The sequence below is a fragment of the Hylobates moloch genome, unplaced genomic scaffold, assembly GCF_009828535.3.
Source record: "Hylobates moloch isolate HMO894 unplaced genomic scaffold, HMol_V3 SCAFFOLD_20, whole genome shotgun sequence".
NCBI lineage: Eukaryota > Metazoa > Chordata > Mammalia > Primates > Hylobatidae > Hylobates > Hylobates moloch.
In genome coordinates, this window is record NW_026652295.1 from 15,684,502 (window position 1) to 15,699,275 (window position 14,774).

The 14,774-nt window shown below is 48.9% G+C and overlaps 2 protein-coding genes across 2 annotated transcripts in view; both read right to left on the bottom strand.

Annotated features, from left to right (window-relative positions):
• Window positions 1–10,099, bottom strand: part of ATXN1 (ataxin 1) — a 29,578-nt gene extending 19,479 nt beyond the window's left edge. Inside the window, exon 1 of the mRNA XM_032140472.2 lies at window positions 8,228–10,099. Within this exon, the coding sequence (XP_031996363.1) occupies window positions 8,228–10,099 (1,872 nt within the window). The remainder of the gene's footprint in view (window positions 1–8,227) is intronic.
• A 31-nt stretch (window positions 10,100–10,130) lies between these two features.
• LOC131382079 (uncharacterized) lies at window positions 10,131–10,220 on the bottom strand. The gene has a single exon (XM_058432134.1). It carries the CDS (start codon window positions 10,218–10,220, stop codon window positions 10,131–10,133), a length of 90 nt encoding a protein of 29 aa, XP_058288117.1.
• Between the last annotated feature and the right edge of the window lie 4,554 nt (window positions 10,221–14,774).

Consider the following 14,774-nt stretch of genomic DNA (forward strand, 5'->3'; position numbering starts at 1 on the left):
TTACGTTCTTAGCATGAAAAAAATCAGAAAACCGTGTCTCAAAGATGAAGGGGGTAAGCGAGAGACCCATTTACTGCAATGTTTAAAAGTCATTAATAAAAACAGTCAAAACTCTTTGGCTGAGTGTAAGAATCTCTGTGAGTGTTCTATTTAAAACACTGAATCATGTTCACGCAAAGCCTGACTCAGTCCTTGGTGGAAGTGTTTCAGGGTTGTTCAGTAAACCCACACCCTAGCACCGGGACGCCTCCTAACACAAATCCCAAATTAAAAGCTGGGTTTTTCTTACGCGTGGTAGCGTGGCTCACAGAGCTCCCTTGTGGGAAGGCCCTGTGGGGAGGCTCAGCCCTGTCCAGTAAGTGACCACAGCAGTAGTGACATGGAAGCCCTTAGGCACACAGGTTCTAGCTCACTTGCCTTCCTTTTCTGGGGCCTTAAAGTGTGTGCCTTAGGCAGGGCAGGGTGGCTCATCCCTGTAATCCCAGCACTTTGGGGGCCTGAGGTGGGAGGATCATATGAGCTCAGGAGTTCAAGAGCAGCCTGGGCAACATGGCAAGACCCTGTCTCTATAAAAAATACAAAAATTAGCTGGGCATGGTGGTGTGTGCCTGTGGTTGCAGTTACTAGGGAGGCTGAGGTGGGAGGATTGCTTGAGCCTAGGAGGTCGAGGCTGCAGTGAGGTATTATGGTGTCACTGCACTCCAGCCTGGGCAACAGAGCAAGACCCTATCTCAAAAAAAAAATGTGCCTTAAAGAACAACATAATATTCAGTGCTAAAATGAAATGAGCTATCAGAGCAACAAGAAGACATGGAAGAACCTGAAATGCATATCACTAAGTGAGAGACGCCAATGTGAAAAGGCGACATACTGGATGATTCCAACTGCATGGCATTCTGGAACAGGCAAAACTATGGAGAAAGTAAAATGATCAGTGGATGCCAGAGGTTTAAGGTGGGGTGTGGGGGACAAATAGTTGATGCATAAGGAATTTTTAGGGTGGTACAGCTGTTCCGTATAATACTGTAATGCTGGATACATGACATCATAAATTCATCAAAAACAGCATATACAACACAGAGTGAATTGTAGTATAAACTATGGACTTTAGTTAAAAATAAGGTATCAGTACTGGCTCATCAGTTGTAACCAATCTATCACACCAATGCAAGATTTAATAACAGGGAAAACTGTTACGTGTGTGGGACCTCTCTCTACTTGATGTACACCTAAAACTGCTTTAAACAATAGTCTTTAATTTTTTTTTAAATGCTATCAACAACAACAGTCTGAGAGAATCAAAACATGTAAGATGACCCAGTTGGGGGCACGTATAGCACATAAAGTTTGGAGGAGAGCATTTTTCTCCTTTTTTTTTTTTTTTTTTAGAGAGATACAAAGACCCACAGACAAAAATGTAGTTTGACATAGTTTCTCTGTTGGAGCCTTTCCAGCATCAGAACAGACAGGAAGTGTGTATTACCAACAACTGCGGCACAAATCCAGGGCTGGGCTCTGCACACAGGGCAGTCACCAACTATCTATTTTTTGATACATTAGGATTCATCGCCACCAAGCTCGGCATGTTCAATGTTGGCAAGCGGGTCTGCCTTGGCTGCAAAGGGACTGACTCTACAGGCTCATGTGCCGCCTGCATGAGGGCCTTGGCTATTTTTAGATACCAGCTAATCCATTCAATGCATAATGTTACCACCGATGACTCACAGCTCACAGAAGTCAACCAAAAAATAGTAGAATGAAAGGAAAGCCATCAGTAGACACCCAGTAAGTACATCATGATAACAACTGCTGTACAAGCACACACACAGGCACACTCACACCCACGCCAGGACAGTCGGGAGGAGGAAATGGCACTGAATATTAAGCAGCCACCAAGTCAGGGAAGCAGTCACCTCAGGAGGCGCTGGGAAGCGACAGACGGCCCTAATAACACACAGAGCCTGGCATTTAGGAAAGAAGCAAAGGAACGTGTCAGCCCAGAGCACTTTACCAATACATTTTACAACTCCACTGAGCAAATGCTGCATACTCTTCGGAGAAGCTGAACCTAGGAAGGGTGAGACAGAAGGATGGGATAATATAGAACGCCGCCAGATGGAAGCCAAAGGCTCCCCAGCTGGGGCCATCCTGGGCAAGGCTGTCCCAGAGGGCACATCGCTAACAGCCTCTTGCAGAAGAGAGAGCCCAAGAGCTTGTTTCTGCATTGGTTGTCTTACTGATCTGGAGGGCTGGAGCACCAATGCATCCCTCATGTCCAGTTCATACTCAGAAATACAGATTGATATGCTCACGCAGGCTGGCATGACATCATTTAGCCTTTACAAACAGCAACGACGGGAAGGGTGCTCTCCTCAGCCACTCGCGGGATTCTACCCCGAGGATTACAGGCAGGGTAAAAATGGCTTATTGTGCTCCTTGGAAAAGTTCAGCCTTCTTTCTAGACTTTCATCAGCTGCCTCTCCTTCCATAAACCCTTTTTAGAACACGAGGACTTTGATTTATTTTTCAGCTGTGAATCACTTTCTCAGGGCCCGAGCCATCTAAGTTGAAGCAGGGAAGGGAAAACTAACATTGCACAAGGTCCCAGTGCTACTGACGGGTGAGGGATATGTTCAGACTCAGATCTCTTCAGTGCCAGTTCCTGCATTTTCCAAGCAGCTAACCTACTTCCTACCCAACGAGGAGGTGAGAAGCCCCATCCTCCTTTTGAGTCGCATTGGCTCCCACGTTGACGCTATCGCCTGGGGGGTCCCATCTGGGATGCACCACAGGCTTATGGCCTCAAACTTGGAGAATATTAAGTGGATTATATTTGGCAGTGAGGCCCAAGGGAAGTGATTCTGTCATCCTTTGGGACTCTCAACCAGAATCAAGGCATGGCAAAGCAGCAACTCTCTTCCAGGGTGGGGAACCTGCTATCACCCTCCACTGAAGAGGAAGGAGGCTTCCCTTGGTGCAGGCAGTAACAATGGACAACACCTGGCATTCCCCTTTCCTCCCACAGCACCTAGGTGGGAGCCCGGGGGGATGCATAGACCCTTTGCTCGAGCGGAAAAATGCTGTACTGGGCAGGGCAATGCCACAGGGATAGTGACAAACACGGAAAAGCATTTTTCTCCTCCATTGCTTCATCTGGAGCGTCAGCTGGAACAACACTGGGGGCATCTTTCCACAGTCTTAATGAGGAATTCAGCCCCTTAAAAATCCTCAAACTGGCCGGGCGCGGTGGCTCACGTTTGTAATCCCAGCACTTGGGAGGCCGAGGCGGGCGGGTCACGAGGTCAGGAGATCGAGACCACGGTGAAACCCCGTCTCTACTAAAAATACAAAAAATTAGCCGGGCGTGGTGGCAGGCGCCTGTAGTCCCAGCTACTCGGAGAGGCTGAGGCAGGAGAATGGCGTGAACCCGGGAGGCGGAGCTTGCAGTGAGCCGAGATTGCGCCGTTGCACTCCAGCCTGGGCGACAGAGCGAGACTCCGTGTCAAAAAAAAAAAAAAAAAAAAAATCCTCAAACTAAACACCCGTCAGTTTTATATGCCATGCTTTAGTTCCCATGAGGTCTGTGTACCGCTTAGCATGAGGTCAGTACATGTTCACCTTAATGCCCTTCTTGGTTTTTGGTTAACTGACGCTAATAAATTTTTACAAGGGCTGTGCTGTTCTGGAAAGTATAAAAGTGAAGCATTAAAAAACAGAGCCCTCTCAAGAGATTATCTCCTATGAAGAATCATACGTGGCTGGGCACCGTGGCTCACGCCTGTAATCCCAGCACTTTGGGAAACCAAGGTGGGTGGATTGCTTGAGCCCAGGAGTTCCAGACCAGCATGGGCAAGATAGCAAAACCCTGTCTCTACAAAAATATACAGAAAATTAGCTGGGTGTAGTGGCACACACCCATAGTCCCAGCTACTGGGGAGGCTGAGGTGGGAGGATCAATTGAGTCCCTGAGGTTGAGGCTGCAGTGAGCCAATGATCCCATCACTGCACTTCAGCCTGGGTGACAGGGCAAGACCCTGTCTCAAAACAAGCAAACAAACGAACACAAAAACCCACAGAAAAACAAAACTCATTTGCCTGGTTTAGAGAGGAGAGAGCTGCAGCTCAGAGAGGTGAAGTAAGTTGTCTTGCCAGAGACCCAAAGCCGCACCCCTGGGTCTGTCACCACCATACCATATATCACACTGCTTTCCCTGGGGGTGTGATGTTGGGGGGGTCTTACGAGTTCAGGCATCCTCAAGAGTCTGTTCATGCAGGATTTCTGCCTAGAGTCACAATGCCATCTGTTTTGGAGAAAACCATCTCTTCTTTCACAACTTCCCCAATCAAATTTGTGATTTTGCTTATTAAGCTCAACAATTTGCACATTTCTGAATTTCTCTGTGGGTGCAGTGTCAGCAGTGCCTAACCAGTTGAGAAGACCAGGAAGATTCTTCAGGAGAGGGGAGAAAACCCCTCAGGAAGGCACTGCAGAGGCAGAGAAGGATGTAGACTTTGGAACCTCAATTAAGTCCAGATATGAGTTCTCTCTCTCCCTCCCATCTCCCCCTCTCACGCTCTCTGAGTCTCCGCTGACTCTGAACCTCTCACTTGTGGCAAACACAGCTGGTGGAGTATTTTAGCTGTGATGATGTCAGCCGATTTCTGATAGGCTCCTCGGTAAAGTGACAAATCATTGGTTGCGTCAGGCCTTGCACTTTTGTTTTTACAGCGAGAAGCCCTAGCTGCCTTTTCAGCAGGTCTCAGCACACTTGCCTTTCTTTGCGGAAGCCCTTCCCTGCATGCAGCACAGCCACGCGGGGGCCAACCTCACAGACCTGCAAACAGGCCCTGACAACACTTCTACCTGCTTGTCTGCACCCTGGCTGTCAGTAGAGAGATTTAGTGATCTCACTACGGGAAAAAAACATGAGAACAGGGCTCTGACTTCACAGGGAAGCCAATTTCTCTTTCATTTAATCATTAATTTTGCAAAGTTTGGAGAAGGGAAAAACACACCTAGATTCTTCCTCCCCAAGAACAGAAAAGGGCTGTAAGAGGCTGGGTGCAGTGGCTCACGCCTGCAATCCCAGCACTTTAGGAGACTGAGGTGGGTGAATCACCTGAGGTCAGGAGTTCGAGACCAGCCTGGCCAACATGGTGAAACCCTGTCTCTACTAAAAATACAAAAATTAGCAGGGGGTGATGGCGTGTGCCTGTAGTCTCAGCTACTTGGGAGGCTGAGGCAGAAGAATCACTTGAACCAAGAGGCAGAGGTTGCAGTGAGCCAAGATCACCCCACTGCACTCCAGCTCCAGCCTGGGCGACAGAGCAAGACTCTGTCTCAAAAAAAAAAAAAAAAAAAAAAAAAAGAAGAGTCTGGGCTCTGCGGAGGCTGCCAGGCCTGGGAAGTGTGGCCCACAACTGAAGTGACTGCCTTCATTCTCAAGCTGAAGGAGATGCTGGCCAGCAAGGAACCAGTCGCATTTCTAAACAAAACGTCTTTTCACACCTGCCTCTGTTCATAAAAATGTTTTAAGGATTCTAAGTACCATGAAAAGCAATGACTCTTCCTCATGTTTATTTTGCATGTTTCACCTGGGGTCTGTGAAGACTCAACTTTGCTCAAGGCAGTTCATTTTCTTTCTCCTAGTACACACCCCTAATTCATGCAGGAAGTGAACAGCCACTACAGAGGGGTAGTGAGCTGTATTATTATGCCATTTATTTAAAAAAATCCTGATTTTTTTTTTTTTTAATCAGATCTTTGGGGAAATCTTTCTTGGGCACTTCCAAAGACTGTAAACCTACAGTGACATCTCATAATACAAAGAAAAGTATTCAGGGCTAAAAGCTCTCGGCAATGCAGGGTCCCGGCTTTGTGCAAGCCCCCATATCCAGTCATTCACGAGTGGTTCTGGAAAACTGATTTGGTCCTTTCCTCACTTGGGCTTTTAAGAAATGCTCAAAAAAGCCAGACATGGGGACTTGTGTGTATAATCTCAGGGCTTTGAGAGGCGGAGGTAGAAGGATTGCTTGGAGCCCAGGAGTTTGAGACCAGCCTAGGCAACACAGCAAGACCCCATCTCTACTAAAATGTTTTTTTATTTTTAAATTAGCTGGGCATGGTGGTATGCACCTGTGGTCCCAGCTACTAGGGAGGTTGGGGTGGGAGGATCGCTGGACCCTACGAGGTCAAGGCCACAATCAGCTATGATTGCACCACTGCATTCCAGCCTAGGAGACAAGAAACATTGTCTCAAAAAATGAAAAAAAAAAAAAAAAATGCCCCAAACAATTCAAACCATTAATTAGTTTATCTTTTTTTCTTGTTTTATTTTATCTGAATGTCCCAAATAGCAGCTATTTCATGACTATTTTCAACTCAAGCTGGAAGGAGGCTCTGTCCCATTTGAGTGTTTTCAAATAGTAGATGGAAACACTTGTAGAAAGTACGCTCGATACCCAGGAAAGCTCTCAGCTGCAGGCTGAACCTGCTGGACTCCCAGCAACTTGGGCAGTGAAACAAATGGGCTGTGGAATAAATGCATGGAATCGATCTAAGAACCTGGAAAAGGGTGGATTGAAGGAGCCTGTGGAAATTAAGAGAGTTAACCATACTTCCAGTGACTCATCTTGGCTTCAGCTGACTTTACCCCAAGCCCAGCAGGTCACCTGGGACAGCCCTGACTTCTCAGATTGTATTAACCATGCTTTTATTTTCTGATGCTTTGATATTTTAGGGTCTTGTGGATCCCAGAGGTATAGTCTCTCCTAGGATTAGCTAATTCCTAGAGGCCTGACTTTTATATGCAAACCAACCAGTCCAGAGCTAATTCCTAGGAGCCTGACTTTCATATGCAAACTAACCAGCCCAGAGCCCACTCCCCAGCAGCCTCCTATCTTGGTCCATCACACTTAGGGCTGCCTTCCATCTGTTTTTTTTTTTTTTTTTTTTTTTTTGTCTGAGACGGAGTCTTGCTGTGTGGCCAAGGCTAGAGTGCAGTGGCCTGATCTTGGCTCACTGCAATCTCCGCCTCCCGGGTTCATGCAATTCTCCTGCCTCAGCCTCTGGAGTAGCTGGGATTATAGGCACACACCACCACGCCCGGCTAATTTTTGTATTTTTAGTAGAGACAGGGTCTCACCATGTTGGCCAGGCTGGTCTCGAACTCCTGACCTCTAGTGATCCACCCACCTCAGCCTCCCAAAGTGCTGGGATTACAGGTGTGAGCCATGGTGCCCGGCCCTTCCACCTGTATTGATCTCCCCAGCACCAGCCGCCAGACAACTAGGGAGAGCCCCTACGCCCCAGAACACACTGGAATTATCCACTCTAACCAATCCTAAAACGGCTTACCCTGCCTCCCATGAAACCACAATAAAGGCTGTTGTTTGCCACATTTCCCCTCACTCCCTCCACCTCCTGACCCACCTGGGGCTTCCCCAGGTGCCCCCCACTTTATGGTGTTCTACACCTCTTGGTGTAGAGTGTCCCCTTCCTCTTGGGATCAGAGAGTATAACAAATTATCTCGTCAAAGAGAGTTGTCTGCTGATCTATCTGTTGGCCTTATCATACCTAAATGATAGTAACACATTATATATATGTTAGAGACGGGGTCTTGCTATGTTGCCCAGGCTTGAGTGCAGTGATAGTCACAGGTTCAGCCATAGCTCACTACAGCCTCGAACTCCTGGGCTCAAGTGATCCTCCTGCCTCAGCCTCTGGAGTAGCTGGGACCAAAGGCATATACCACTGTACCCAGCTAAGAAGACATATTTTAAAACATGGATGTTGCAATGGGATGTGATTGCTTCAGCATCTAATCCCCTCACTCCAGCGGCATCCTCTGTCTTTTCCTGGTAGGAAAAAGTGCTGAATGGCCACTAGAAGGACCTGAAGTCCAGCAGCCTTTCCTAATCGGGGTTCCTCATCTTAACCACAGAATTCAAAAAATAACTAGAGTGGTGAGTTTCTGGATTGTCTCGAGGACTCCATAACTAGCCCCACTCTCCATGCATGGAGGTTAATTCATTACACACAGCAGAGGTCATGGGGAAATGGGGCTTATTTTTTCTAGAGAACGCAGTTGGGGACGGCTGAGTCTAAGGTCTAGGTGTACCTGAGAACCCTTAATCCTGCCTCATAGAAGCAATTCGTCTTGCCAGGAGATGATGACGGCGTCACGGTGTGGTGTCCCATCCCTGTGCCACCCGGGCTAACGTTACCTGGGCTCGGTGCTCCCCGACGGCGAACTGTATCACAGCCACGCCCGGGCTATGGCTGTCTTCAATCCTCTCTACGGTGCTGGAGTCGATCTTCAGGTCATTGCTTATCTCTGCACTCTGGATGAAATCTTCTGTTTTTAAGTCTTCCACCTTCTTTAGCTCTCCGTTGGCCAACTGGATGATGGAGCCTTTCATGAAGTAGGGAGGAAGCGTAGGGGGAGCCGCCGCCGGGGAGGCCACGGACTGCACCACAGGCAGGTGGATCTGGGCCTGCACCATGGCTGGGTAGGCGGCCTGGGTGACCAGGGCCTCGGGGTTGAAGTTCTCGCTCTTGGGAAGGGCGGTGGTGACGAACGTGTGAGGCACTGCAGCAAACTGGGGGGATGACGTGACTATGGCCGGGGCTGCCCCCGACGCTTCCATGTCAGTGCTGCCGACCGGGATGAGCAGGGGCTGTGTGCCGGGGATCACCAGGTGCTGGGGCAGGCTGCCGGCGTAGGTGATTGCTTGCTGCTGGCCGCTCAGGTAGCCGATGACAGGGGGTTGAGTCCCTGCGTAGAAGGCTGTGGCTGGCAGTCCCACCGGGAGTGGCTCTGAAGCACTGTGTGTGGTCTGAATGACCGTGTGGGGTGAGAGCGCGTAGGACCGGTGGCCAGGCTTCCCTAAATGCAGGCCACTTTTGTCGTTGAGGGTGGAGGGGGAGGCCTCACGATGAGTGGCCTGTTGCACCTCCAGGTCAGCTGCGGGCGTGTTGCTGTTGGGCAGGACCATCACAGAGGCCCGGACCCCCGAAGGATCACGACTGCTGTAGTCTGAGGGGCTCGGGTGGACCACCACGTGCCTGGACTCGTACGGGTGAGGAACCGACTTGCCGCCTGCCTTACCCAGGCCCAGGTCGGCCGAGGACGGGGCCCCGTACCGCCGGCTCTTCTCCATCTCACCGTTCAGGACCTCCTTGGCCTGGATGGCCTGCTGCAGCCGGCTGCTCTCGGCTTTCTTGGTGGCCTCCCGAGGGACAAAGTGGCTGCCGGAGTCGGCGTATTGCATGACGACCTGGGAGGGGGGCCCCAGGGTGAGCGTGTGTGGGATCATCGTCTGGTGGGGGTGGAGGTGGACGGGGATGGCCGGAGGAGAGGCGGCGCGGCCGGTGTTCTGCGGAGAACTGGAAATGTGGACGTACTGGTTCTGCTGGGCGGGTGGGGGGGACCCCGGGGTGATGAGCCCCGGAGCCCTGCTGAGGTGCTGCTGCTGCTGCTGCTGTTGCTGCTGCTGCTGCTGCTGCTGCTCAGCCTTGTGTCCCGGCGTCTGGCTCAGACTGCCCATGTTGGCCAGCAGAGTGGAATAGGCCTCCAGCTGGGAGCGCTGGGATGGAGTGGTGGCCCCTGCAGCCGAGGCCACCGCACTGGTGACGGGGTTGGCGGTTGGGGGGATCAGCTGTGATGGGATGAAGCTGGCATAGGTCCCGCTGTATTGGGAGGACCCAATGAACTGGAAGGTGTGCGGCAGGTGAGCGTACTGCACGGGGGACACCGGGGTCCCTGGCTGCGGGGTGGCGTACGCCGCGGGCAGCGTGGTGGCCACGGGGACAGACCTGGGAGCGCTGGGCGGGGAGTAGTCCAGCCCTGTGGACAATGCTTTGTGTAAACCTATTCCCTGTTGTAAACCAAGCTCCACCGAGGTCCCTGCCGGCCCATGCCTCCCGCCCCCGTGGCCCCGGCCACCAGGGTTGCCCGGGAGCCATGCTGTGCCCTCCACCCGGTGGTTGTCACTGGGCAGGGCAGGAGCCTTCTCCTCGGAGGACCGGCTGGTGGCGGGGATCTCGCGCTTCTTGGGAGGCAGGCATTCGTTGCTCCGCTCTTGGTTGGATTTCATTTTTCGCCGTCCCCCCTCCACGGTGACTGTTTCACTGTCTGGCTGGCTCTGATTTTAGTCTGATAAACGGAAAGTCACATTTGATTTCTGTAGGGGATCCAGGCTCTTCATGAGGAATCATCTCCCCGTGGGTACAATCCGCCAACAGCAGCTCTGGATGCTGGGAAAGGGAAGAGGGCAGTGACAAAGGGAAAAGGAAAGGGAGGAGAAAGGGAAGGAGGGAAAGGACATCAGAACATGAGCACCGGGGAAAGAACATCTTTGGCAAGATTAAGACTAGGCCCTGGACTCAGTGTGAACTCCCCAAACCCAATCATACCCCAAGCACTAAAGCAGATAAAACACTAGCCAGCACTTTGGGAGGCCGAGGCAGGCAGATCATGAGGTCAGGAGATTGAGACCATCCTGGCTAACATGGTGAAACCCCATCTCTACCAAAAATACAAAAAAAAAATTTAGCTGGGTGTAACAGTAGGTGGCACACGCCTGTAGTCCCAGCTAGTTGAGAGGCTAAGGCAGGAGAATTGCTTGAACCCGGGAGGCGGAGGTTGCAGTGAGCCGAGATTGCACCATTGTACTCCAGCCTGGGCGACAGAGCGAGACTCTGTCTCCAAAAACAAAACAAAACAACAACAACAAAAAAACACTAGCCATGGCGGCTGCACATCATAAAGGAAGATTATGAAGACACTGGGCAGGTGAACACTCTAACACATATATTTTTTAATGCAGTTAACAACTCCCCTAAGATGTTCTCAATACCCTCTCTCCTGTTTTTTTTCTCCTTTTCTTCTTAGAGGGTAGATGATGCAGTTCTTAAATTTCCTTTTCAGAAATGTTGGTTCCATTTCTCACCTCTCCTTTGCCTGGCTGGAAAATAAAATGAAACCCTTGGAGAGCATGACACCAGCTGGACCCTGCCCTCAGAGCCAGGCATTGAGAAAAAGCAGGTTAGCAGTGAAAGTCCAGAACAGTCCCTGTACTCGATTTCTGAATCCTCATCTGCCAGAGCCACTACTCCCCAAGATTCCCCTTAGCTCTGGGTCCATACTGGACCTATGATTTCCTCTCCCTAATACACACACACACACACACACACACACACACACACACACACGCCAGCTCAGCAGAGGCCGCCAGAAATAATCCTGTTCTCTGCAAGTTTCAAAAGAATTCCCAGTACAGCCACTCATATGATAACAGAGTGAGACTGTTAAAAACCAAATTTGATTATGGCTAAAAAACCCAAATACCATACAAAAATAGGGCTAGTGCACTGAATGTTTTCTTAATGGGTTACATGCTTGATTTGTCCATCTGTCTCTTCCTTTTCAAGTTGTCTTTGAAGTTCCCCTTCACACCTTCCCCTTTCTCCTTGGAAAGGAACAACGCACCATTAACACTAGAGACGACAGCTCTTTCAGACAAATCAGATCGGTGTGTTCAAACCTGGACATACAAACGGTGACCCTGGAGCCAGTTCTTATGGACAAGTATCTCAGTCTCTTACTAACCACTGAAGTCTGAGTTACTGCTGCTATGTGGGCAAACCAATGCCCAACAGACAAGAGGCCAAGTATCAGTGGAACTGACATGAACTAGGCTAGCAAGCAGCAGATGTGATTGCTTCCACAAGTAGCAGCTGTAGGTATGCACAGTGCAACGTGCTGTGATCCTGGGCTTTGGGAATTCCACACCCTTGGGTTTTGGTATCTCACATCTAGACCCTCTTTTCAAAGATCTGATTTTCTTTCTGTCTTTCTTTATTTGGAGAGATGGGGTCTTGCTATGTTAACCAGGCTGGTCTTGAATTCCTGGCCTCAAGAAATCCTCCTTCCTTGGCCTCTCAAAGTGCTAGGATTCCAGGCATGAGCCACTGTGTCTAACCAATGATCCGATTTTAAAACAAACACAATAAAGTAGCAGCCTTCAGCATTCAATCCTTGTCCATGCTGAACCAACAGAGAAATCCCTATTGAAACACAACCCCCTTTCTCTCCTCTGCCCCCTAATTTGTAACTATTATTTAGATGGGGCAATGATTTTTTTCCTTCCTTCCTTCCTTTCTTTTCTTTTCTTTTTTTTTTGAAAAGCTCTTGCTCTGTTTGCTTAGGCTGGAGTGCAGTGGCATGATCTTGGCTTGCTGCAACCTGTGCCTCCTGGGCTCAAGTGATCCTCCCACCTCAGCTTCCCAAGTGGCTGGGACTACAGGTGCACGCCACCACACCTGGCTAATTTTTGTACTTTTTGTAGAGGTGGGGTTTTGCCATGTTGGCCAGGCTGGTCTTGAACAGGCCTCAGTGATCCACCCACCTTGGCCTCCCAGTGCTGGGATTACAGGCACGAGCCACTGCACCCAGCTTGGAAGGGGCAATGATTTAATGGCCCTTGTTGGTTTTGCTTCAACATCATTAATGAAATGACAAATGATACAACAGAAAGTTCTCAATCCTTAATGATTTTGATCAGATATCTAGGAAGGTGGAGGTTTAGAAATTTGGTGTCTCGATATCAAAGGACATTTCAGTAAGAATAGAATTTCTCCTAAGATAAGACAGGTGCTTAAAGACTGGGATGGAAATGAAAAATAAGGTTAAAAAACCCTAAAACACTTATGCTGAAGAAATGAAGTGTTGAAGGAGTAATGTCACTTATTTACTCTGTCACCCAGGCTGGAGGGCAATGGGCCAATCTCGGCTCACTGCAACCCCTGCCTCCTGGGTTCAAGCAATTCTCCTGCTTCAGCCTCCTGAGTAGCTGGGATTATAGGCGCCTGCCACCATGCCTGGCTAATTTTTGTATTTTTAGTAGAGACGGAGTTTCACCATGTTGGCCAGGCTGGTCTCGAACTCCTGACCTCAAATGATCCACCAGCCTCGACCTCCCAAAGTGCTGGGATTACAGGCGTGAGCCACTGCGCCCTGCCAACCTAGGGTTTTTGTAAGTGTCAAATAACTGTGTTCTGTACAGCCTTCCCTTGTAAAAAGAAATGAAGTACTAATAATGAACTTTTACCTTTAAATTTCGAGACTCACTCTTAAGAAAGAGAATGCCAAACGCTCCCACATTTCCATACCAACCAGCAAGGAAAACTCATGCCTGAGACCTACTCAGAGAGAACCAGTCCATGCGCCCCCTGCTGGCCCTCCTGTAGCACTGATCCAATAAAACCCCACAGGGTTTCATGAGGGATATTTATGCAAGAGTGATATGTCAGAATGCAAAATGAGAACATTTGCATATAGTAGGCCCAGCCAGTAAGGGAATAGGTTAATTAGCCCAAGGCAGCACTAGGGAAGAAAAAGCAGCGGCATAAAAGTCCTTTCAAAGCCAAGTAAAATGTCAAACACATTCAGGAAGGGTCTATTAGCAATGCAAATGTAACACTGCCTGTACAATTGAATGCACAATACACAAAACTAGAAAACTCCTCTGAAGGTACTTCTTTAAGAAGCCAGCTTTCGTAAATTTGACAAAGAATGCTGACTTGGTTCTCAGTAGTGCTCAGGTTTAATTATACTGTTTATTTGAGAGACATCGGCTTAGTCAGCCCTGAAGACTCACTGGACTGGTCTTCTGCTAAATGATTGCTAAGACATATTGGCCTTAACACACAAATCCAAATGTATTCTTCTGAAAAGTTATTCATTGATAAACAGCATCTTTTCCAGAGATTGCCGATGAGAAATCAAGGACACAATGATTAAGACAGAAGCTGCAGCAACCTGGGGCCAAACTGATAAAAATTTCCACCTATCCTCCTCCTACATTTAGGGCTATTTGCCAGTGCAGCACGGAGCAGACAGGGCTCTCTAAAGCTGAGGTATGTGTCCCTTCTCTGGGCCCCGTAAGCTTTCAGTACTGATAAGGGGAAACCCATGGGTAGAGATTGGGTCTTGCTGTCTTTTCAATGAACCACCAGAGGGCGCCCCAGGATGGCACCACATTCCTGGTCTGTCGGGTGATTATGGGACGAAACAACACAGAAGTAACTTATGAAGGTGGAAAAGTAGATTTGGAAAATAAGGAAGAGAGAAAAAGAAAAGAAGGAAGAAAAAAAGGAGAGTGGGATTTCAGCTCTTAGAGTCTCTAGTTGCAGACAACTGGCCTCTGTGTCCTGAACTGCCCTCCCAGGGGCCCCCAAGGAGTTTATCTCTGGAAGCACCTGCCACAACAAAAAGATTTCTTCCAAACATGGGGCCATGCACAATTATATCAATGCCAAATTACCAGAGAGCCACATATGCAGATCGCACTGTTTAAACATTACTATTGGAAAAGGGAAATCGGAGGGGGAGTTAATAGATGAATCAAGACAAATGTATTTAGAGTTTGCTACCTATGGTTTGCCTGATAATCACTGTTCTGAATACATTCATCTTAATCCGCTTTAGAGCTACATTAACTATCTCTCTATCATAATTTCTAAATTTAGCCCAGTGGTATAAGGCTTTGCTAGTCGAAGTGTGGTCCTCCGACCCGTGACATCAGCATCCTCTGCAAGTTTGCTGGAAATGCAGACTCTCAGGCCCCACCCAGACCTGCATTTTAACAAGATATCCAGATGATTCTATGCACAGTAAGGTTTGAGAAACCCTAGTATCTATCAGATTAAATTTTCTACTGCTAAACTCTTAAGCAAATTAAACATCTCTAGCCTCTTCCTAATGGAGCA